Source organism: Cynocephalus volans, chromosome 4 (assembly GCF_027409185.1).
Source record: "Cynocephalus volans isolate mCynVol1 chromosome 4, mCynVol1.pri, whole genome shotgun sequence".
Classification (NCBI taxonomy): domain Eukaryota; kingdom Metazoa; phylum Chordata; class Mammalia; order Dermoptera; family Cynocephalidae; genus Cynocephalus; species Cynocephalus volans.
The window spans coordinates 68,780,562-68,806,957 of record NC_084463.1 but is presented as its reverse complement, the minus strand read 5'-3'; the positions used below and the strand labels follow the sequence as shown (position 1 = coordinate 68,806,957).

General features: G+C 34.5%; 1 protein-coding gene across 1 annotated transcript; it reads left to right on the top strand.

Annotated features, from left to right (window-relative positions):
- Positions 1-73: 73 nt before the first annotated feature.
- AASDHPPT (aminoadipate-semialdehyde dehydrogenase-phosphopantetheinyl transferase) lies at positions 74-25,066 on the top strand. The gene is made up of 6 exons (XM_063093919.1): positions 74-310; positions 2,016-2,241; positions 16,284-16,405; positions 17,011-17,172; positions 20,904-20,978; positions 22,970-25,066. The coding sequence occupies exons 1-6, from the start codon at positions 128-130 to the stop codon at positions 23,132-23,134; spliced, it is 933 nt and encodes a 310-aa protein (XP_062949989.1). The 5' UTR covers positions 74-127; the 3' UTR covers positions 23,135-25,066.
- The last annotated feature ends 1,330 nt before the right edge of the window (positions 25,067-26,396 follow it).

Genomic DNA, 26,396 nt, shown 5'->3' with positions numbered 1-26,396 from the left:
GGAAACGTGCCGTTGACGCAGCGCGACGCCCCGCCCTCCGCGCACAGACGCCGGGAAGAAGGGGGTGGGGCCACGTTCGCAGCCGCGCCATTAGTCTCGAGGTGGAGGCCGGGTCCGTTTTCAGTGCATGGTTTTCCCCGCCAAACGGTTCTGCCTCGTGCCATCCATGGAGGGCGTGCGCTGGGCCTTTTCCTGCGGCACTTGGCTGCCGAGCCGAGCCGAATGGCTGCTGGCGGTGCGATCGATCCAGCCCGAGGAGAAGGAGCGCATAGGCCAGTTCGTCTTTGCCCGGGACGCTAAGGCAGCCATGGTACTACTCCAGGTCTTTGGTATTTGGAGCCCAGGAAGCAGATGTTGGGGGAGGTGGGCCGGCAGTGGACACCCCCGTCCCGCCCTAGGGTCGACGCCCGCGCTCTAGACCACTTGTGGCTGGCCCCGGGGCGAGAGTGGGCGGTGCTGCCGGGTCTCAGACGTGCGCAGGGCCTGGAGTCCACGGTCTTTGTAAGCGCCTCCGAGGCCTCGATCGCTGTAAAAATTAGCTCCTCCCCCGTGTGATTGAAAATAGAGACCCTACTAAACCGTAAAATGTGTGTAGGGAAATTTAACAAGTAATCGGTTTTTTTCGTAGTGAATGTTTTTATATTTTTATTTTTAAATGCTATCAAATTCTATTTTTTCTTTTCCCAGTTTCATAGCCCATTCTTAATCTGCCTGTTAAATATCCCACTACTGTCCAAGGCCACCCTGCACGCGGTAGGCCCTAGAAAATATTGACAGTATGACTTAGTTTACAAAGCCTTGCGCACCGTAGGACGGGAAGAGGGCTAAACCAGCTGCCTTTTACCAGTGAAATTGAAGCCCAGGGAGGATACAGTCTTGAGCATACCTTCCTGACTAGATAGCTTGGGAAACAGTATTTTAAATAGGTTTTTTAAATTTTCAGTTATGTATTTTTAAGCAACAAATGGAAAATTGGATTTCAAAATAAATACCTCTACTATATAATGCAGTTTGAAACAACCTTTAATTGCCATCACTTCAAAGATAGTTGTTTCTTGAAAATGTCCCTATACTGAGAGACCTTTCTAGTTGAAATGTGGGCTAGTTGATAATGTTTTGCGGGCATATTGATGAATAGTTTTTACACTTTCAATTTTAATTTGTAAGAAATTTTGAAAGGAGTGAATTTCAGAGTCTTGAAGTTTTTAAAAATCAGCGTTAGATGATAGCGTTATATAAAGGAGAAAAAATCCTGAGAGGTATTTTTTTAAATGTTATATACTTTGTCATCTTATATCTTCAGGGTTCTTTTGTGTGTTTTTAGTAATTTCTTTATTAATTAATGGAGGTGAGAGAGAGTAGAACAAGATAACGTCATGCCTTGCTAATTGTTGAAGGTGAGCCATAGATATGCAGGATCTAAAAATACTTGCACATATGCACAGATGTAGGCAAGGTAGGGCTGCTCACTGTAATTTTTTGTAACAGCCATCCAGCAAATCTAGAGCCAGCCTAAAATGTCCAATAATAGGGGAGTAGTCAGTACCCCTATTGTACCTCAATACTATGAAAACTGATTGCTGCAGTTAAAAGTGCACAGACGAGATGGGTATGTACAGATATGAAATAATCCATAATACTTCTAGATTAAAAAGTTTATACATGGTAGAATACTACATATAATATGATCTTATATATGTGTTTGTTTATGCATAGCGTTAGCAAAAACATGCAGATGCACATATATTTAAATGCTTAAAAGACTGGAAGGATGCCTGCTGTTAACATTGGTACTGGTTAAGGGGAAGAAATTGCTAAGTGGGACTTTATTTAAACTTCTTTCTACTTAGACATTGCTTAAATCTTATTGTACTATATTTAATACTGAGGTACTTTAAAAACTTTTAAAAATGAAAATTTTAGAAACCACAAAAATATACTTTGTATGTTACAGGCAATGTATCTGTATCTTTAGTAGATGTTGATACATACTACATGTTTTACGTATTTAACAGGCTGGTCGTCTGATGATAAGGAAATTAATTGCAGAGAAATTGAATATCCCTTGGAATAATATTCGTTTGCAAAGAACTGCAAAAGGAAAACCAGTTCTTGCAAAGGACTCATTGAATCCTTACCCCAATTTCAACTTTAACATCTCTCATCAAGGGGACTATGCGGTGCTTGCTGCTGAACCCGAGCTACAAGTTGGAATTGATATAATGAAGACTAGCTTTCCAGGTAGTATTGCATTTTTGTAGTATTGAATTTAAGTGTCTTGATGTCTCAGTTCTTGTCTATTGAGTAATCTCATGCCAGAGATATGTTATAGCTATTCATGTTTAGGGAAAATGTGCTCAATATTGAAAAATAATATATCTGAAAAGGCATATTTTCTTGAAAATTAAAAGACTTCTACATAAATAGTAGAGTTTTCTTTACTGGGGATCCATATAATGCTTTGCCTATAGGCAAAGTGAAATATAAATATTTTCTTTTTGAATTATACCTCAGCTTGTTTCACTTAAGCATTTTCCCATGATTCATCAGTAGATTGTTGGTTTGTTTTAAAAGATAATCTCTGGTAAAAAAAATTGTCCTTACAGACATAATATTTGTGCTATATCTAAATACAGCTGTTTTTAGCACATTTATATGAGTAAAGATGAAGATCAAGCATTATTAAAATATTTCAGTTACTTATATATTGCCTTAGAAGTTTATTATTGGTGGCTTTAGGAACTTCTGACATTTATTGGGGGTTGAGTATACCTGGGCAATTTTAATATTTACATACTAAATACAGGTTCTCTTAACTGCTCTGTAATTGTTATCACTAACATTTAGTGAGCACTTGTTACATGCCACAGCATTTTACTGTGTGCCTTACGTTTGTTCTCTGATATAATTTTCTCAACCACCCTATGATGAATATAGTAATATTTTTATCAGAAGATAAGTAAGTTTGAGAAAGCTATTAATAAGAGAACCCACATCTTCCTAAGTTTTTCGTACAACTGCCTAATATCCGCCATAGTATCGTTGCTTATCTTCTTTCAATCTGGAAGGCCTGTATTTCTCTCCAGCCCCCATTTCTGCATAGGTGACTCTTATTTGCTGGTTAGATTTCATTTTTTTTTTTTTTTTTGTCGTTTTTTCGTGACCGGCACTCAGCCAGTGAGTGCACCAGTCATTCTTATATAGGATCTGAACCCGCGGCAGGAGCGTTGCCGCGCTCCCAGCGCAGCACTCTCAACCTTACTTTTGTAAGCCTTTTGTGAACCTTTAATCTAAGCTTTTAGTTCTTTTTTTGTAGACCCTCCTAAAATATATCTCCTTTATTCCTATAGCATATCTCAATTTATTATTATTCATCAGAATGATTGTCTTTCCCTTGGTGCTTATAAGCTACATGACAATAAGAACCATGTTAGTTATGTTAGATTTTGATCACTAGTGCTCAATAAATATTTATCAAATGAAGAAAAAAACAGTGTTTCTATAGTGCAGGCTTCAGAGTATGCCTGTGAATCTCATCTCCCTTTTGTTTTTATTGTGTTAACCTTTCATTTTACCGCCAGTTATTCTTTCTCTGACTTGCTCATAAACCTTTCCATTACAGCTCTCTTCTCTAGTTGGCTCAGAAGGAGGCTCTACTAGTTATTTTGGAAACATTATAGTGGGTTCTTGACCTACTGTATTAGTTGGTTTCTGTTGCTTATAACAAAATACCTGGAACAGGGTAATTTATTAGAAAATGAAATTTATTGCTTTCAGTTTCAGAGGCTGGGATGTACAAAGTCCAGGGAGCACATCTGGTGAAGGCTCTCTGGTGGTGGCTTTACAGCAGTGCAGGGGTCTCACATGGTAGGAAATGGTAGAGCAGAGAGAGCCATAGTTCCTCATGTATTCTCCTTTTAAAGCCCTCAGAACCATGCCCACCATCACCATTAAACCTTGAATTTAATCACCTCTTCAAGGCCCCACCTTTCAATGACCATAATAGGATTTCCTGCACTCAACAGTTACAGTGGGAATTAAGGTTCTAATATATGGACTTTGGGGGACAGAATTCAATCAGTCCATAGCACCTAGACGCCATGGATAAGCTTCAAAGCATTTTTTCTTTTAACCTGAAATTGTTTGCTACATTTTGTATGAATGTGCATATATGTTTTTCTCAGAAAAGGGTCTGGTATTCAGCAGGGTCATGGAAGACTTATTCTAAAGAACCACTGCTATAGAGGATTCAGAGTGAGCATGGGAATGAATCCATATGTTTTTATAGCTTTTTGCTGTCCTTAACATGAACCTTTCCTAAAATCAGAAATCAACGGTCATTACTCTTTAGAATGCAGTCAGCACAACTGCATAGTAACAGCTGGTACACAGTTGGTTGTATCTACCTGGAAATATGATGACAGTGAGAAACAGATTTTCTTATTAATTGACTTGATGGGAAATGGCTATGGTCAATACTGGGTAAACAAATAATTTACTAATTGAAGCTTTTAATAAATAATGAGAAGATAGTGAAGTAAAAATTGAAGATTCAGTTTCCTGTTAATTATATTTTATTACAGCTTTTTTCCTCCAGCTCTTTTGATTGATCTTATTTGACTAATCACAATATCTAAGCCTTTTCCTTTCCTTAGACTATTTCATTGCCAAAAAGCTGTTGCTGTGCCCAGTTACACATAGAAGAGATATTTTCCAGTTGTCACTAGGATTGTTACCATGTCACTAATTTCTGAGGTATGAATGGACACAGCGTGCTTTCTTAGTGAGGATGGGAAGTAGACACTGGTTTGCTTCATTGGCAATTCATTTGAGTGAATGATTCAAATGAATGATTTACTTAAATTTTATATATATATATATATATAATTTTTTAAAAAAATTATATATATATATAATGACTGTAGTAATTAGTTTATTACACAGATTTTAATCATTCTTGAATGTACAAGCTCCAGAGGAGCAACTGGATCTTTAAATATACACAAATATTTCCATCAAATGAATTTTCACCCTTACATCCAAATAGATCTAAGAAGTTGAAAACATACAAATAAGAGCTGTTTGCTGTTTATTAATGGAGAAACCACATACAAACCAAAAAATATGGAAGAGAGAAAGAGAAGCTGAAAGGATGGAGGATAAAGGGGTGGGGAGATGTGAAGGAGTTGGGAACAAAGCCCATCACACTTTATGTACTAATAGTTCCAGTCCATTTAAATGTTGACCAGTTAATCTTAGATCTTAAAATACAGGATGCGGGTAGACTTTTAATCTGGTTGGGTGTAACTTTCACCTCCAATGTAGATCCTTTGGAATAAAACACGTACAGAAACAGCTTCTACTTACCAGAGTAAGTGAGGAAATCGAGCAAGGCATGTTCCTAAGAGTCTTGCTAACTGATGAAAGATAAAACTTAGAATAACAGAAATGGAAGTGCTGTACTTGGTACTGGGCGTTGTGACTAGATTGTCAGCTGTCATGACAGAGTCAGCTTTTGTGGGGCATCATTAGTATATTGGAAGAGTCAATTCCATTTTCCTATCTTGTATCTACAGGTAAGCATCATGTAGAAACTCAGGGATGTTTTCCTTTTCCTTCTTGTTGCATTAGCCATTTTTACTAAGTGCAGCTTATTTCCCTCTTTTTTCTGGTTCTCCCATTGCTGCTGTGGCAGTGCAAGAGAAAATATTGATGGATCCATTCTTTCTTCAAGTTGCATGTCCACTATTAAGGAAATTATTGAAACCACCACTTTATTCTCTGCTTAATGAAGAAAGTAACAGGAATCTTATACAAAAGTAACTGGTACTTAGTCAGCACTCAATATATATTTGTTCAGTGAATGTCCAGAGAAGAGGGTTTAAATGATAGTGGGGGTCTTAGTATAGCTATACTGCTAGTGCAGTACATTCCGAACTCTGGGGAGAATGATGTTTTCCTGGTCATCATAATTTGCTGCCTTTATTAAGGAGATTCTGGTTGGTTTTTCTTTCATTTTCTAAGTTTTATCTGCCATTAAAGGTATTTGTAGTTGTAAGTATATAAAGAAAAGATAGTTTTATCAAGTGTTCTATTTTGTTACTTTATTTACAAAACTAGGCAAGGTAGGCAAGATACAGTATAAAAATTAAGATTTAAATTTGGGAAAAGATAAAAAATTTTTCCCCATGGTTTTACATTTTCATGTTTACATTTTTATTAGCAGGACAAAATAACATAAAATATTTTGGGATTCAATACTAATTTTAATTAATTTCATCAACTTGAAATGACTATATTATGGAATTGCTCTCTAGAATAACTGTTAAATAGTAAGTATAAATTAAGTGCGGTAAGTATAAATTGTGTTGGTATTATATGATAGCTGGTAAGATTACAGAGCTTATTTCTTGTCTCCTTCCACCATATCATCTCTCCTGTAGTATTTAATACTTTCCTAATTGATTCCCCCTTTTCACTTTTGTCCTCGACCAGTAAGTACATTCTCAGAGTAGAGTGGTCTTTTGAAATATCTGTGGTTGTTTTCTTAAAACTCTTAAGTTGATTCTCATTGCTCGTAGAATAAAATCCAAGCCTCTTAATATGACCCTGTCGTCTTATTCTCATCAGCCTTTCCATTCTCTTATCTGTCTGCCACTCTCATTGCAAACTGCTCTCTCTGCTCACTATTTTCTGTCCACACTGGTCTTTTGTTTCCTTGAATGTAGCACACTTTTCTTGACTACCTGAGACTTGAAGTCTCCTCAGAAAGGACTTTCCTAACCACCTGATCTTCTTTTCCTTTATAGCTCTTCTCATTTGTAATTACAACTTAATTACTGGATTATTTATTATCTGTTCTCCCTCATGGAATGGGTTTAGGAACCATGATTGTTTTGTCATTTTCACTACAGTATACCTAGTACATAGCAGAGTGTCTAGTACATAGCAGGAATTCAATAAGCCGTTATTGAGTGTACAACTGATGCAGAGGAGTTCAGGGGACCTCTCTCCTCAATTCCTTTTAAAATATTTCTTAAATTTGTTGACAAATGAAAAGGTATGCAATCACAATGAAAAACTATCTAGTCATATCACATTCTAGTTGGGATATAAATTATTCTCATTAGTGAGTTTTGATTAAAAAGTTCTTTTGAGTCTTCTTCTTCACTTCTTTATCTACCTAGCTGCTTCTCTTCTCCATTTTCATCCACCTTAGATTCTCTTTTCAGCTTTGTTGCTGCTGCAATCTGTTCCGCTATCATTTGTGTTTAGGGAGATCTGCATTCTTCTAGATCTGGATTTTAGTTAGACAAATTTTTTTTTTTAAGCTTGGAGATTTAGAATCTGTAAGTAGCTTTAAAAAGTCACTCATCCCCTTGTACTCTGAATTTCTTACTGGAAAACCAAGTCTCAACTTTCATGCAGTTTTCCCGCTTCCCAGTTACAGGTGGGTGTTTTCCATTATGAATAGAATTTGACTGTGGAACTAGTATTTTTTGAGCAACTCCTATGAGTGTGACCCTGTGTTAAATGCTTTGTATATATTATTTTATTTCATCCTCTTAAAACAAGGCTATAAATACTATTGTTAATTTACAAAAAAGATTAAGAAATTTCCCCAGGTAACTTTAACTGCTGGACTCTACAGTATATGGCCTCTTAATATGAGCTTTTATTGGTACCTGTTTAAGGATTTGCAGATATGAAATGTATGAAAAATTCTCTGCAGCTAGGTTAAATAAGTTTATGGGAAGAACTAATATCTAAGAATATGAAAAATACAGTAAGAGGGGCCTTGTGATACCATTTTTTAAAACTTGTATTAGACACTGTAAACAAAAGTGAATGGTGTTAGGAGAATAGACAACTAGGAAAGTTAAGAACTAGAGTCCAGTATATATACATAATAGTTCAATTCAGTGGATAAAAGACTAGTTTATTTATTTAATGGTGCTGGTGGAATTGCTTAGCCATCTGCATGTAAAATATACTATAGACACGAATTCTGGAAGAATTAAAGATTTAAATATAAAAAAATTTACAATTTTAGCACAAAATGTAGGAGACTATAGCTAGGGTTGGAGTAAATCTTTTTACTAATTATTTTTTCAAACAAGACAGAATTCAGAACTTATCAAGGAAAAGATAGATATTTAATTGTTTTGAAAGTTTATATGGCAAAAAGTAAAACAAAATTCAAACATAAATAAACAGAATGGGAAACATACTTGCAACAGATTTGGTCGATAATATGTCAATATCCATAATATATAGGGAGCTTCTATAAATTGATTAGAGAATATTAATAGGCAGTTTACAGAAGAACAAATTCAAGCAGGCAATAAGTTATTACCCCAATGATTAGAGTAGTACAAATTAAATTAACAGAGATGCCAATCAGATTTGCAGAAAAATTGGAAAAAACAACTGGTGCTGGTGAGGATGTTGGAAAAGAACAATCGTACATAGGTGGCAGAAATATAAATTGCTGTAGGCTGTTTTGGAAAATAATATTAAAATTGAAAATACACATACCTTTTGATTTAGCAGTTCTGTTTCTAGTACTCTGTCCAAAAGATGTGAGAATACTAGTGGGTATATATGTAATGATGTTTATGTATAAGAACAAAGCCTAACAGGAGTTGATTAAATAAATTATTGTATGTGCATTCCACAGGCCATTATTAGCTGTTATAAAAGAATGAGTTAGTTCTACATTAACATGAAGGGACTTAAATGTATTGTTAATTAAGAAAATCACATCACAGAAAAATATATATAGTATATCCTATTTTTTAACACAAATTCCTCTCAATCTTTTTAAAAATGAAACAACTATATAAAGTAACTTTTAAAACTTAAAATGTTAGAAGAGATTTTAGAGGTCAGAGGAAAAGGACTTAAAAGAAATGTCTTTCTCTGAGATAAAAAATCTCCATGAACCTTTGGTAGTTGTTTGGGAGAAAATTAGCCTCATTACTAAATTCAAGTAAAAAATGCAACTCCACCCTGCCCCATGCAAGATCCTTAATCTCTCTTTCCCCAAAAAGTCAGTAATGAAAATAGAATCTGTACAAGAAACTAAAAAGACTAGTCAGTGCAGAAAATTGAATTGGTAATGTATAGTACAAACCTGAGAAACATCTCCAGGATGAAGAGGAAATGAATAAGAGATAAAGAAAACTGAACATAGAGATTCAGTTTATGAAAATACATGTTACTGAAGAAGACATTAAATGGATAAGAAACAAAAATGAACGATTTCATAGGAAACTGGAAAAGATTTGGGATTAGACAGATTGAGTTTCAGTTTAAAAAAAATAAACTTCTGGAAATGGATAGTGGCGATGATTACACAACAGTGTGAATGTGCTTAATGCTACTGAACTATACGTTTAAAAATGGGTAAAATTATATATATTTTACCACAATAAAAAAAGAAGAAATAGCATATAGAATAGTATAAGTTTTGTAGGGGATGGAATAGTTCTGTTACTTATCCAAATAATAAAATAGTTTATCTTGAAAGGAACTGAAGTCAGTTTAGCCTTAGATTTATTTCTCTTCCGTGATAGTAATAGAAATATAGAATGTTGTTTCTAAAATTGTGGTCAGCATAACAAAAGTCATCCTGGATGTGTATTAGAAATGTAGGTTCCTTGAAATCAACCCAGAACTACTGAGCCAGAATTTCTGAGAACACAAAGAGGGATTCTATATTTAAACAATTTTCGCAGTTGATTGTTAGGCATATTAATATTTGGGAAACACTGTATTGGATGTAATTTACAGTGCCAACAAAGAGAAAAATTGTAATCTATCCACTTTTTTTAATGAGTGAAATCATTAGAAAGCCATTAGATCCTTGCCTCATGTTATACAACAGAATCAGAGTTAAGTTTTAGTAACAATTATGGTACACACTAGAATTGTATATTTGAAATTGTATATCTGAAAGAATGATGCCTTTTTAAGCTTAAAGGGTAAGAAGAAACCACAAAGTCAACAGGTGTGAGTGTATATTAATTCATCTTTCATAAACCAGGGAATATATTTGTGGCAATATGACAGACATACATGAATATTATGATATAAAATTTATAAGTATTGCTAGGAAAATCACTTAAGCTTTTATAGATGCTGAAGGACCTGATAAAATAGTTGACAAAGAGGATTTACCTTTAATAATAATTACCACAACAACCCTAGAGCTAATATTTATTAAGTACTTGATAACTCCAGGTACTTTACACATTTATTGTTTAATCTACTCAACTTTTTGTCCCTCTTTTACATTTTAAGAAGTAGTCATAGAGATGTTAAATAAATAACATAGCTAAGAACATTTCACTCCAGGGACATAACACTAACGCTCTTAAGAGGGTGTGAGTATGTCTACTTATGTATAATTTAAATTGTGTGCATGTGTGTATTAGTTTCCTAGGGCTGCCTGACAAAGTACCACAAACTTGGTGTCTTAAAACAGCAGAAATGTATTCTCACAGTTCTGAGGCTGGAAGTCAGTCAGGGTGTCAGGGGGGTCATATTTCCTCTGAAGTTTCTGTGAAAGAGTCCAACTTCCCCTCTTCCTAGTTTCTGATGGTACCTTCTTGCTTTGCCTCCCATGGATTTGTCACCCCTTTTCCCTGGGTGACGGAGCTGCCAAAGATTACTCAAAGCCCATCTCTTCTGAGCAGTGAGAATCCCTGAAAAGGGGTTAATCTCCTGGACCCCTCAAGATACAGGCATTCCTTCCATTTGAGAAATTAACCACAAATTGGGGTTCTCTTCCTGCATTTATTCTTCAGGAAGTTTCAGGAAGAGAACATAGGTGGGGTTTTTGTTAAGTATAGTTTAACAAGTTTAACAATAGAAGCTGGTAAAATTCAGGAAGACAGGCAAGGAGGTGACATTCCCTAATGCAATTTTCAAGAAGTTGATCCAACAAAAGCTTGATCTTAGCAGACATTCTCTTCTTACAGCAATTTCCTAGTATCTTTACATATCAGTCAGTAACCTGTCTGTCTTTGAGCCAGCAACCTTGCTGTGTTACAATTCTTTATCTTACAGCAGAGACTATAGCCTGGGGCAAATTTCCTGTCCTTTGCAAGGATTTTTTTTTTTTTTTTAAAGATGACCGGTAAGGGGATCTTAACCCTTGACTTGGTGTTGTCAGCACCACGCTCACCCAGTGAGCCAACCGGCCATCCCTATATGGGATCCGATCCCGTGGCCTTGGTGTTATCAGCACCACACTCTCCCGAGTGAGCCACAGGCTGGCCTCCATTGCAAGGTTAATATTTGAAACTGCAAGGCTTTGGAAAACCAGGCCCTGTGAAGTACATTTGCTGTAAGCATACTCCACAGTACCTAACAATCATTGGCTTGTAGTTGCATTACTCCAGTTTCTGCCTCCACCTTCAGAGGGCTTTCCTCCCCATCTTCTCTCTGTCTGTCTGTCTGTCTTTATAAGGATGCTAGTCATTGGAATCAGTGTTCACCCTAATCAAGTGACCTTATCTTAACTTTATTACATCTACAAAGACTGTTTCTGCATAAGGTCACATTTGGAGGTTCTGGGTGGATGTGAATTTTGGGAGCCACTCTTCAGCCAAATGTAGGCCATCCTCTGGCCCCTTAAAATTTATATTCATCCCCGTTCCAGCATTCCCAAGTATTATTAACCCATTGTAGCATTAACTCATCTAAATATCATCAGCTCAAAAAGTCTCAGATCTCATCATCTGAATCTAAGTCAGATATGGGTGAGACTAGGTAAGATTCATCTTGGGGCAAAGTTCCTCTCCATCTGTGGGCCTGTGAAACTAGAAAACAAGTCATTTTCTAAAATAAAATGGTGGGAGAGGCATAGGATAGATATTCTCATTCTGAAAGGGAGAAGCTGGAAGGATAAACGGGTCATGTTTCCTAACCCGAGCACGGCAAATTCCTCTAGATTTTCAGGCCTGAAAATAGTGGCTGCATACTCTGTCCTCTGTCCCCTCTGGGGCTGCCCTACCATCTTGGCTCTCTTCCTTGCTCTCTGGAGTCCTTTGAAGAGTAACACTTGCAGCCCAGTAGTTCTACCTCTGTTGGTGTGTTTTGTTGTATGCTAACACCTGTATGTGTTGATATATGTACATTTAAATAGACACATATAAGAGCAACTAAAGTTTAGGACTGCTTAAATGATGAGTCTCAAGCCTAGGTCAGTGTATTTCAACCTAGTTCTTTGTCTGGTCCACATATTGAGGGCTTAGAGAGATCCGTTGTCAGTATCTTAGTCTGTTTTCTGTTGCTACGGCAGACTTCCTGAGACTGGGTAATTTATAAAGAAATTTATTTTTTATAGTTCTGGAGGTGGAAAAGTCCAAGATCAAGGGTACAGCATGCAGTGAGGGCTTCTTGGCGAAAGAGCAAGAGTGTGCTTGTTAGCTCAGGTCTCTTTTCCTCTTAGTATAAAGCTACCAGTCCTGTCATGTGGGCTCCACCTTGATGACCTTATCTAATCCTAATTATCTTCCAAGGCACCACCTCCAATCAACATATGAATTTGAGTTTTAAGTTTCTAACACATGAAATTTGGGGGACACATTCAAACTACAGCAGTTAGTAACATACAGGAGGCTTTGTGCATATAATTTGTGAAACCTGTACTGGCAACTCAGACATTTTTGTTTTATTCTGGGTTTGTATATGGATTAATTGCTGGACAAAGCTAAGTCAGGCATTTCTGTGTACATATTCACTCAAATTTTAGAAGACTGGCACCTCCCTTAGAAGCAACACTATATGTAATCTGACTATGGAATCCAATATTTAGAAAATGAAACTATTAGAATTTCTAATAAGATTTATGATCCAAAGCTAAATTTTGATACTTGAAACAAGCACACAGATGGACATTGCTCAACTCCTTCCCTTCCTTGCACCCCCCACCCCCAAAAAAAATAACTGGCCTATTTTCTTGAAGAAGAATGGTGAACTGTAACTGAAATGCTGAGATTTTGTTTGTTTGTTTTGGGGCAGCTGGCTGGTAAGGGCATCCGAACTCTTGACCTTGGTATTATAACACCATGATCTAAACAACTGAGCTGATAGGCCAACCCTGATGCTGTTGTAGATGCACATTGGTGACCTTGTTTTGGAGAGAGATTGATGTAGGTGGGCTTTAAAGTTCTGGTACTAGTAGGATTTTTTTCATGGGCCTGCAGTAGTAGCTAAAGGTACAGTACAGTGTTGGCTGTAAATTATTTTGTTGTAGGTTTACTACCATGTTTAAATAAACTTTTTAGTTGCTCTGTGGTATTGATTAGATCATTGCAGAACTCTTAGTTAATATCTAATGCTGGTTTTCCCTAAACATTAAGTTATAAGAAGGGAGGATCAGGTTTCCTAAACTTGGCTGGTGGTTCTATTATATGTTTTTCATTCATTTTATCTTTCTTATAAATATATTTATTAAGTTCTTAAATGTTCGATAGGATGATTAAATAGAACATTGCAATAGACAGAAATATGTGATGGTATTAGGAGAATTTGTGAACTTATATGTCCAATAATTGTGCTGTCTTCAGATAGTTTGAGGAACGATTTACTATTCTACTGATACTTCTTGAAATTTCCTAGGTAGACTATGTGCATAACAGAATATTCACCCACTGTGTAATTCCACTGTAATGCCACAGTGTGGTGCTGTTGTGCTTCGTCTGAATATTTACAAAATCACCTTTTCATGTTGCTGTTAAATTTCTTATTTTGTGGATTCGGTAAGATGCTCTCAAAAGTATAAGAAAATACACTTTTTTTTTAGCTGTACATAATGAGTTATGTGATTGCTTTCTAGTGATTGTGCTAGATTGCCTTTTATGTTAATCAGTTTTTTATTAGCATGCATATTTAAAAATTTTTTCCTTTATTGCCTTGTCGTATTTTGTTAAAAATCAGAGGGCTTCTTGGAGGTTATGAAATTAAAACTTGAAGAAAACAACAAACAAAATGACACTATACATGCATGACAACTGGCATATCTTTTTAAATTTAGGTTTTTGGATATTCCATCAAAACTACAGTTCCACTCAAAATATGTAATGCTGTCTTCCCAATCCAAGATAGCTATTTCTACCATTGTTATTACTTATGCTATTTGTGCCAGAATCCATTCAAGAGGAAACACTTTATGATTTATGTAGATACAGTGCTCCAGTATTTTAAAAAAATCTCCAGATTTACTTTAGTTTTGGAAGCTATCTTTCTTTACTTTCTTTAAGATGTTCTTTAGAATGTTATTTACCAAGCCAGTATGTACTAGTGATGGTGCATTGAACAAAACAGTTTTTATTGAGAGGCTTCTAGTTAGTTTCAGTAAGGTGTTGAGGAATAAGCACCAGACTATCAAAGGGGCCTATCAAAGGCATCCATAGCCTGAAAAGGATAAAAATCCCTTACCATTGACTTAAGATCACAGTTTAAAATATTTCAGTTCTCAAAGATGAATGAGGATCTTTGTCTTGATCTAAAGTTACATATACCATTATAGAATCATCAAGTATTTCCTGGCTAAACAAAAAGAAACTATTTTGATTCTTGAAGTAGGGTTAGTGGAAGAATCATAAACAGTTTTGTGAGTGAACTGATGTTTTATTAGCATGCATATTTAAAAATTTCTAACCTTGGGGTAACTATAGGAAAAGTATTTGGTTACTGTAGGAGAAACTAAACTCCCTTTGAAGGCAAGGACCATGTCTATTTTGCTCATCATGATATTCCAGCACCTAGCACTTAGATGTTTTTACTGAATGATCATAATGGAATTCTAATTGTTGGATTCTTATGGGATGAATTAGTGATTTGACTAAATGCCAATAAAGCATTAAGTAGGGGAATTTGACATCTTTTTTTCCAGACATTTCCTCATAAGAAGTGCCCATAGAGAGTGTGGAGGCAACTATCACCTTAGGAGTTGTAGTCGACAAGTTGGCAATGTCAGATTGTGCAGTTGGGTATTTTAGAAATGGAAGGTAGAGTAGACAAGCAGTGTTAACAGAAGTTGCAGAGGGACTGTCTTCAAAAGGCTTAATGGAAAATAATCATGAACTAAGGATACAGGGCAGTAGAGCATTTAGGGAGTAACTTACCAAAGACTAGTTAATATTCATTTACTCAGCTGGTAAGTGTTTGTGGTTCACCTACCTTGGGCCAGACTCTGTGATTAGCACTATTAGGCTGTAAGTGTATGAGGGCAAGAACCATGACCAATGTGTTTTTAACCATTGATTTAATACATATTTGTGTAATGTTTATACATATTCTGCATATTTGTAGAATAAATAAATGCATGATGATAGAAAGTTCCTGCCTAGTGGGAAAAATGGTAAAACACATAATTGAAATGTTTTGGGAAAATGCAATATGAGGAGTCCCACCATTTATTTTAATTTGCATCTTAGCCCTTAGTTCTGGGAATCGTATTCTTTGAGTTGTGTCTTTTGTCATTTATTTTTAGAATGCTATGTAATATTTTATTGTCTGTGAAACAGTGAAGCTAATTATATGTTTTAGATTTTTTTTTAACAATGTTATTTTATAGTAGCATCCACAAAACGATAGAAAGTAAAATGTTTTTATTCGGCAAAGTCATATTAGAAAACATGTTGAAAAACAGTTATTTTGAAGGAAATAAATATATATTAATTTTCCAGTCACAGCAATAACTTGGAATAAAAGAACTGTCAGCTTCCTACCAGTTCCTAAAAAAAATTACTATAAAAGAATCATCCCTTTTTTTATCTGTTAAATAATAAAGTAAAATTTTACACCCTAGAATGGTGTAGATCTGTTTTAGCATTTTTTGTTGTGGATTTCTGTAAATGTTCTGTCATATATAGGAAATTTCCTTTTAGTTATTTAGAATTTATAACAGGTTTGGCTGTTAAATTTTATCAAAATTCTTGGGGGCATCTATTGCTGTAACTGTGTAGTTTTGCTGATTAATTAGTTAATAATTAACAGAATTTCATGGATTCCTTTTAAACTACCCTTCTGTTTCTGGGGTAACTCCTGCTTGTCATGGTATTATTATTTTAATTCTCAAGTTATTTTGATTTGCTGATTTTTTTTTTTTAGGATTATCGTGACTGTATTCAAAAGTAAGATTGGACTGTAGCTTTCTATTTTGTGCTCTTCTTTAACAGTTTTAGTAGTAGACCAGCGTTTTGTTTTGTTTTGTTCTTTTTTTAATAGAACAGCTGTTTTTAATTCTGTATTTCCTCAATTGACAGGTCGTGGTTCAATTCCAGAATTCTTTCATATTATGAAAAGAAAGTTTACCAACAAAGAATGGGAAACCATCAGAAGCTTTAAGGATGAATGGACTCAGCTGGATATGTTTTATAGAAATTGGGTATAATTTCTTTCTAATTCTGAAAATAAAAGTCTGTAATGATTCCATTATCTATGCTAAAAATAGGACCCAGTAGGTCATATAGTGCTTGAAGTAAATGGGTTATTGCTTGAGCACTTTTTGAATTTTATGTATGCAGCATAACATTGTAGTGACATTTAAGAAAGTTTAATCTGTATTTAATGTTCAATTAGATAGTGTTTATTCTTAAAGCTAAAATAAGATATTTCATTTATCACCATTTATGAATAATGTTTTCTGTGTTAAAGGAACTCACACATAAGGCCTTATTTAACAACACTTATATAATATTTAGCACATGCCAGAAGACATTACTTCAAGCTCTTTATAAGTTAATTTAATTTCCTAACAACCCTATGAGAAAGGTATTGTTACTATCATTGTAGGTAACAGAGGAAATAGAGGCACAGAGAGCTTAAACAATTTGCGTTAAGGTCACATAGATGGTTTGTCTCCATTCTACTACAGTGTAAAAAAAAAATAGCTTATAGACATAACGTAGCATAGAGTTAAAAATCCAGATGTATTGGGCCTGTAGATTTTATACTGAATACGCTAAGAGAAAATGTCTCTCTGTATTGTAGGCACTAAAAGAAAGCTTCATAAAAGCCATTGGTGTTGGACTAGGATTTGAATTTCAACGGCTTGAATTTGATATATCTCCATTAAACTTGGATATTGGCCAAGTTTATAAAGAAACACGTTTGTTTCTGGATGGGGAGGAAGAAAAAGAATGGGCATTTGAGGTAAGAAATTTATCAGAATTTTTATAACTAAGAAGTTCCATACTTGGTGCATGTATATGAAATTATTTGGTGGAGGCTGGTCATTGAAATGAGACACAACTGGAATCTAGTCCTGGTGCTCTGAAGGTGAAGTCACAGATACTAGAAGAGCCTATAACATTTAAATGTAATTAAGTGATAATTAAATGTATCATAGTCATAGAGAATAGTCACAGTAGAATGGGAGGGGAAACGAATTCCTGAAATAGAGCTTTGCGTCTGTGAACAGCCAGAGGAAGCCACTTTGGCTAGACGTTGATGAGATTTGAAGAGATTTCAGATTAGGCTGATGGATAATGTGTGGGGCATTATTGTTATGGTTAGGTTTTGGCCTAGGACAGAGCCCTGAGAATATACGCTAATATTTAAAAGTAGAGTGTGGAGGAGATTGAGAAAGGAATGACCAGAATGGTAAGACATAAAATAAGAGGGTAGTGTCAGAGGATTAAAGGGCAGAAAGTATTTTGAGAAAGAGAGCTGTGTTAAAAACTGCTAGGATACCAAGAAAGGTAGGGATTCAGAGTAAATTTTACTTAGAATCCTGTATTTTAAAGGGTAGCAATTGTAAAAATTGTGAACAAAATTATTAGTGAATGTTTTCACACTTAAAGAGGCAAGCCTCAACCATATGAAAACTCTCTCCTGTGGAATCCTTTATTCTCAGTGATGCCCGATAAATGTTTTTACTGTACATTTAACATTTACCTTTAGCTCCTGCATTCAGTAGAAAGTAAGTTGTATGTTCATTGCATCATTTTTTATAACTGGAAGAAAATGAGAAACACCTAATAAAACTGAAGCAAATTATTGTTTTTAGCCTTTTACTGCAGCCTTAGTTATGATGCCTAATAATAATTTTTATTGATATGGAGAAAACTTGTTGTACATATTGTTATGGACATAATGCTCATATTCTCATGTTCAGAGGAAAAAGAATCTTTATAGTTGGGAAACATTTATGTATACAGAAAAGCTGGCTGGAAGCACTCAATGGTGTATGGCAGGCAGTGGTGGAAGGCAGTTATGTTTTTGAGTTAGAGGAGGGTTCAGATCTTAATACCAACTTTTTTTATTTTAGCAAGCATTACTTCTCTGAACATAGCTTTTCTCTTTTTATTTTTTAGCATATCCTCCTATTTTGTGAATTAATTGAAATTTTGTGATTAAACTAAATGTAATTAATTTTAGGATAGATTTGATCTAGCTTGTTTTAACAATTTACTTCTAGGTTAATTCCATTTAACTTTTTCTTCCAGTAAGTACTTTATTCTTTACAACTTGTTAGGTAAAAATTTCATTTTTATAAGATACATATTTTAAAGTGGTTTATCTTATGTACATTTTCCAGGTTAGACCAATAAAAGTTTTATGTTATGTTTAAAAGATAACTGAATTAGCATTAGCTGGAAATCTTTCTGGTTTTTCAGGTTTAATTCAAAATATTTTGAAGTCTGTTAGGAAGCCAACAACAATCACCTGAACAACCATTTATATTGTGTTATTTAAAGAAAGTAAAAGTATTACAGCTTTTCTTTTCAAAAGTAAATATAAAGGATGTTAAATGGAATTTCTCCTTTTGACATAAAGAGAAATGTTAGGTACATCTATGCAGTACTTACTAGAGAGCAGACTGGTCCGGTGACCACCACTTAAGCCAGCCTGTGTATAAGAGAAGTGTGTTTATGTGGGTACAGGAGGATGATCTTGCTAAGATGACATACCAGTAGGCCCATCTTTCTGAGGCCTCTAAGTAGAGGAAAGATCATTAAGAGAGTTTGTAGTTAAACGTGGCTTGTGTTCCCAGGGGTTTAGAGATATGTGTGAAGACAAACACTTTTCAACTGAAGAAATTTGAAGGCAGGATCCTGTCTGGAGTAGCCATTGTATGGCTCTCATGGATCCATCCACTCATGATTAGCAATCTCAAGCACTTCACCTTTCAGTTTCTTCCACTCTTCAGACTCTAATGTTAAACTAATCTCTAATGCTAAACTATCTCCTGAAAAGATAAAATATCCTGTTCCCTTGGGGTTTAGTTGGGATGATAGGGAAATGTTGGTATTCACAGTGATTTTATGGGTAAAAAATTACAGATTCAGAAAATTCTCGAAAATTTCGAAAGATTTGAAAATTAAACTTACCTCTCAAGTTCAATAGCACTGAATCAGCTAGCTTAACTGGCTAGCTAGCTTGCTATTTCATTTTTCTTCTCAACTGATATTTATTATAGGCATTGTCCTAGGCAAAAAGGATTTAGGACAAAGTCTCTAAGCTCCATAGAGATTTCATTCTAATGGAGCACTGAGTATTAATAGTTAACATTGTCAGAAGAGAGCATATTATAACAGTGAAGTATGTGACACAGTTTCAAAACTGTTATTCTGTAGTTCTGCTATGTCAAATTTCATATTTACATGATGCTGATAAGGTCTGAGAAGACATGGTGAAGCCTTATTTTGAAATCAATCTCATTGAATTTTGGCTGGTAACAAGATAAATGGGTAAATTAAGCAGGGCACGTTGGCATTTTAGCTACAAGTTGAACAAAAACTGGGTATTGCACAGTTAACTCTGACATTTGCCTACCATGCAGATGCTACAGAACTGCTAATTTGAGTGCTTTTCCAAAAGTAATTATAGCGAAAACATCTGTGTATTATAATGTTCATATTAACAATATATTCAGTGTAAAGAATGGGAGGAAGACCATGTATCAAAAAGAGTAATTTTGTTTATAATAATAAATATTATGAGCTTGTTTTTTAGTTCAAGGGAAAATACTTTCCTTTGGGGGCATGGTAGGAAGTGACAGTCTCTGTTATCTGTTAGTATCTCATACTGTTAGAAGTGCTCAAAACAGTACATCCATCAGTAACATTCTTTAGTTTTCAGCCATCAGTCATTATCGTACATGTAATTGTATGTTAAGTGTGATCTTTATTTACTAAAATATTTCATACATATAAAAGCTATGTCTTATGGGCTACATTTTTGAAAAACTTAGATATTTTTTAATCTAAATATTCAAGTTACTTTGTTTAAAAAAAAGTTTCCGCCATGACTTTTCATAAGCTATAGTACGTAGTTAACCAGATGCTTACAGACCAATGCTGCAACCTGATTTTTTTTGGTTACTGTATACTTTAAACATATACAAAATTAACATCACCAGTGAGAGGCAGATAGCTAGCATGTGCCTATAGATAGTGCAGGCTCATCACCTATTTTGATTCTGGTTGAGCATGCACAACCTAAATCTGATCATTAAGAAACATCAAACAAACCAAAAATGAGCAATGTTCTATTAAAGGGAGGGTGGGGTTTGTGTTTTAAAATGTTAATGTCATAAAAGACAAAAGAAGGGCTGACAAGACATGACAACTGAATGTGGTATCTTGACACTACTTGCCTATTACTTGGCTCCAGATAATAGATTAAAGTATTGTTTCAATGTTGAACTTACTGAAGTTCAACCACTTGGGTTACGTAAGAGAATATCTTTTTAGGAAAAACATACTGAAGTATTTCAGAGTAAAGGACCAGAATGTATATAACTTCTTAAATGTTTTAGGGAAGGTGTGGAAATATAAATGTGTGTGTGTGTGTGTGTAGACGGAGAATGTGATTTAGAAAAGGTAAACAAAACTATATCTTGATTTACATATTTAATAATCTCTACTTTTATTTTTTAGGAAAGCAAAATAGATGAGCACCATTTTGTTGCGGTAGCTCTTAGGAAACCTGATGGATCTAGACATCAGCAGGATGTAAGAATTTAGGATTTCTCTGTCTTTATTCTAAAAAGCATGAATCTATTTTAAGTTTGCTTTTCATTGATGGAAGCAGTCACTTGCATTGTATCAGGTTATGGGTTTTTTTTTTTTTTTTTTTTAGGTTCATAGATTTCAAAGTATTTTTCATCATCATATCTTTAAGATCATCTGGGATTTCACAGAAACTTTTTTTAAAAAGCATGTTACTTCTTCACATTTAAATATACTTCACAAAGAAAAAATTTTGGTAGTATTGTCATAGTAATATTTCCAATAGAAATTCAAGGTAATTACTCAGTCATCTTAACAGTAATTTATTACAGTAATTTATTTCCTGGTGAATGGGACTGTGTTGAATATAAATGTGCCAAGTTGATAGTTGGTGAGTAATGCAATTACCTTTCAAATTGAGCCTCTTCCCCCTTTTAAAATAATATTCTAAAGTTTTCCCAAACTTATAGTAAAACATATGAGAGACTTTATGTCATATTGTGGCATAACATGGATCTCAATTAAATTCTTTCAATCACAATCTGTTTATAACAAGGGTATTTCCAAGTTTGTGGAAAAATAGAATTAAAAGGTAATACTTATCTTCCAGGAACTTTTATCCTTGTATTTTCTTATGCTATTATCTACTAAATGAGTGGAAAAAAAAAAAAAACTCGGGGTCAAAGATTCTTAGCCTGCATATAGAGATTCTACAGGAAGTATTTATTGAAGGAATACCAATATGTTATAATCAAAACTACATGCATCCTATTACTTTTAGGGAACCCATGAGAGAGAATGTGGTATGATCAACATATATGCATCATTGCTTTGAGAAAAATAGCTCAGGCCACAGACCAGGCTTTTATAGATCAATCTAAGGGTTAAAATTCTTCATAGATCTTCCTTAAAAAGAGACGGCATGTTAAAAGTGACGTGTTATTGAAGATATTCAGACTCAGGTTATCTGTCCTCTTCTCTAGCGTCAGCTTTACACTCCCTGCAAATAGCTTATGTTGCCATAGAGCTTTATAATTTTGGAAACATTTGCACCTTCTGTACTTTGATTTTATTTCCCTGGGTAGAACCTATTTAGACAGTTGTGGCATATTGAAAAGACTAGAGTACAGTTCAGAAGACCTGAGTTCCAGGCCTAGGTCTACTATTCAACCTATGTTGTGAGCTGGAGTAAATTGTTTGAATTGTTTGATCTTCCTGAGCCTCAATTTCCCCATCTATAAAATTAGATAACTGGATGACAGCTTAGCTATAAAATGTAAATCACATAAACTAAGTACTGTACCTTTTTAAAACACTACACAAAGCCCAAGTATTATCTTTACCAGAATGTATAGAATATTAAAGAAGGTCTGTACTGAGTTGAGTTGTGAACAAGGGCTCTATCTCACAGTGTAAGATACAGTTGAAATTTAGCATTAAATAGAGGCTGGCCAGTTAGTTTACTTGGTTAGAGCATGGTATGGATAACACCGGGGTCAAGGGTTTGGATCCCTATACTGGCCAGCCGCAAAAAAAAAACTTAGTGTTAAGTAAATAATAGATACTAAAGAAGCTACATCTGTGTAGTTGTGGCAGTTTGATCAGTTCCACCCTCTAGAGTAATATTTTTCAGAAGTTTGCCTGTGGCTCATTTCTATCAAAGTAGCATGCCTGCCAGATTTTGGGATCCCTTTTAACTCTTGTGTACGGAATCAGACTCTATGGATATGGGACTCAGTAAGTCTACATTTTAAATAAATACCACAGGCTGTTGTTATACAAAAAGTTCAAGAACCAGGTTTTCTTTTTCATATTTTTCTTTGATTTGTTATATTGACAACACTAATATAAGGAGTAAAAATAATATTCTAGAATATTGTAATTTAATACTGCTGAAATATAATTTGGTCTTATTTATTATTATTATAATTATAAAATTGATTAAGATTAACCTGCAATATAACAATGAAGTAATCTATTTTTTTCACTTTTAGGTTCCATCTCAAGATGATTCTAAACCATCCCAGAGGCAATTTACTATTCTCAACTTTAATGATTTAATAGCATCTGCTGTTCCCATGACACCTGAAGATCCTTCATTTTGGGACTGTTTTTGCTTCACAGAAGAAATTCCAATACGAAATGGTACAAAGTCATGATATAATCCCCTAAATAGCAAAAGGAAATGAAAACTGTAATCTTCCATAGCCACTGAAAAATAAATGCCTGACAGTATCAAATTTTATTTCACAAAACAGTTTTTAAAAAATAATGAAAACTTTTCCTTATTAAAAAGCAGACTTTTCAGTTCAAGATAGCTGACTAGAGTACGTGTCTTACCTCTACCTTTTCAAAATTGCATTGAATTGATAGAAAGGGTGGCAGAATTTTAAAGTGATACATGTTCATTGTAGGAAAAAAATAGAAAATGCTAATGTGCAAGAAGGAAACATTTAAATCCTGTCTTTCAGAGATAACTACTACTCTTAAAACTTTGAGTATCTTTCCAGACCTTTTTCTTGACATATGAATCCATATTAACATATTTGTTGTTTTTTTTAAAATGGAACATCCTGTTTTGTAATTTTTTTTAGCTGCACACCTACCGTTTATAAATATACCTCTGGGACATAACTTTTAGTGGTTTTGAAGTACTCTATTGTGTGGCTAATATCAGGTAGGATGCTTTTGACCAGAGGTAACAATGTCCAAATATAATTGGCTTGAGTAACCGAGGTTATTTATTATCTCACATAAAACACAGTTCAGAGCTGTCATTAAGGACCCTGGGGTTTTTTTTTTTTGGTTTTTGCCTTAGGGTCATTCCCTTCCCAATCACAAGAGCTGCTCTTGTAACTTCCAGTTTTATATCTTCATAAAATTGCATCTAAAAGGCAGGAAAGGCCATTTCTTCTCTCGTAATTGTTTTATCAGTGAGGAAGAATTTTCCCTAAAGCCCTCAGAAGATTTCCTCTGTTTCCAGTGACTCAGATCTGGTCACAGAGAAAGGCCATGTCTGACATTTTTAGCCTCTGAAGTAGACCCCATTGGAAGGGAAGAAGCTAAGGTTGGTTTGGGAGAATGGCATTGAAGAGAAGCCCACTGCCTGCCATAAGAAAGATATGTCACAATTTGCTCATCTTTCTCTGTGTTTTTTTGGTTTTTTTTGTTTTGGCCACTGGCCATTATGGGAATCTAAACCTTTGACCTTGGCAGTGTTATCGACTCTGTGCTCTGACCAACTGAACTAACTGGCCGGCCCCTTGTGTTAGACATTTTGATTGTCTATGGTTTTTTACTATAAGCATTGGTGCAGTGATCGTCCTCTTACATGGTAGTGCTTAATTATGTCCTTAAGAAAGTTTTTAGAAGTGGAATGACTGCTAAACATTTTTAGAGCTTTGAAGAATGTTACTATGTTGCTCTCCAAAAAAGGCTGTACAATTTACATTGCCAGTTAATAGTATATGTGTGACCACCCCCTTTCCCACCTACATATTCTATAGAGTCAACTGTAGGTATTATCTTTTTTTTTTTTGTATTTCATCTTTGCCAATATAACTGAAAAATATGTCATCTTTTAAATTTGTGTTTCTTTTGTTACAAATGAGGTTGATATATCATTGTTGTTATTGATTGTATTCCTTTTTTGTGAAGCGCCTGTTCATCGTCTTTAAGTGTTTTTATTTTAGTAAATACGACTTAATTTAAAGTGGGAACATAATATATAAAATGCCAAGACCATCATATTGATGACAGAATCTATTATATGATTATAATGCATGTCTTGGGGAGTTAAAGTCTTATTAAATATCAAGAAGTAAAATAATTTGTTTTTATTACTAACATTAAAAAATGTGCATAAATTGTATAAAATTAGGTACTTTAGGGGAAAAAAAAAGGAATGTTTTATAATTTTTCTTTAATTTTATTAAGCATGCCCAGTTATTCCAAGCATAGTAAATATCTGTTTTGAAAAGATCCAGTGGCATTTATAATAGAGGAAATATTGTTATCCCTAGCATGAGTTGTAATAGTGATACAAAAACCCATTTATCTTGTCATTAAAGTAATAAAACAATTAACATTTATTATGCAACTTTTATGAGCCTACCATAAGCTAGATTCTGCTTTTTTCAGAGTTTTTGTTTTTTTATTATTTTTTAATCAAAGTTACACGTGCACATAATTTAAAAAGTCAAATAAACCTGCAGGGGTTTTTTTCTTAAAGAAAAATACGACTACTTTGACTTCCTTCTTCCATTTTGTCCCCATGGCAAGCACTTTCAGCTCTTTTAGCTGATATTTTTTGTTATTTATTACTATATCTCCAGATAACATGTTTATATTGCTTTTACTTAATTTTTCCATTTTAGGCATTGTTTCTTTGATTCCTAAGATAAAGTGTACCTCTTCTGCTTCCCAACATTACATGTACCGTTTGTCCCCCTTTCTCTTCCAAACGTGATTATATTGTAATTCAGTGTTTACATTATTGACTCTGATTACATTAAGAATGTTTACATTATTAAGATTATGTATTATTCTTACCCTATACTACATTTTTTTCTTGAGTTAATAATTGATTTTGCATAGATATCTAGCAGATGTATGAATGCCTTCTCCATATGTTCAGACATATCTGTTATTCTATCAGTTTCATTTGTCATCTTGAAGAAATTGTGCCTGTAGCAATCTGCTTTGTCCAGTCTGGATGTGTGGATTGCTATACAGCTGTCATCTTGGAATCTTTGCCATCATCCTGAGGATTGTTTGCCTCTCCCCTGTGTTGGATTTCCTGTTTTCCCATTTCTTTCTTAGATTTACTTCATTTGTGCGGACCATATCCTCAGGTAGCTTTCTGAGAACAAAGGGAGCATGGGAGATACATTTTGAGGCTTTATAAGAGGAAGAGGCAATCCTCTTATACAATTGGTATAGAGATCTAGCTTTTTTTTTAAAAAAAAAAAAACAATATCAACCAACTTTATTTTCAAAATATTTGAAATTCATTTGCTTTCACATTGACATGTGTGGGGTCTATTTTCTATCTTTGGAAGCTCAAGTAGTTGTCTAGGATTTCACTTTAAATATTGATACTTTTAATAAAACATGAGAGGGTGCAGCTTTCTTTTATGCATTTATGGCACATATTTATGAAAACAGTAAATTTATTAAAGGCAAGCTTTTTTTCAAATTTTTCCCACTCAAATTTTCTTTTTCCTTTTTAAATTTTTTGTTAGACTATTAATTTTTACAAATCATACTTATTCTTTATGCCCCTTATCCATTCTTTCCCCTTCCCTTTCCTCTTTTTTCCCTCCTCTTCCCCCTTCTCTCTCCCCCACTCCCCGTCTAAGAACCATAGATTTGTGATTTGTTCTGTCCATCTGATAGAGCAACTGTTTCTCTGTTGGTTTG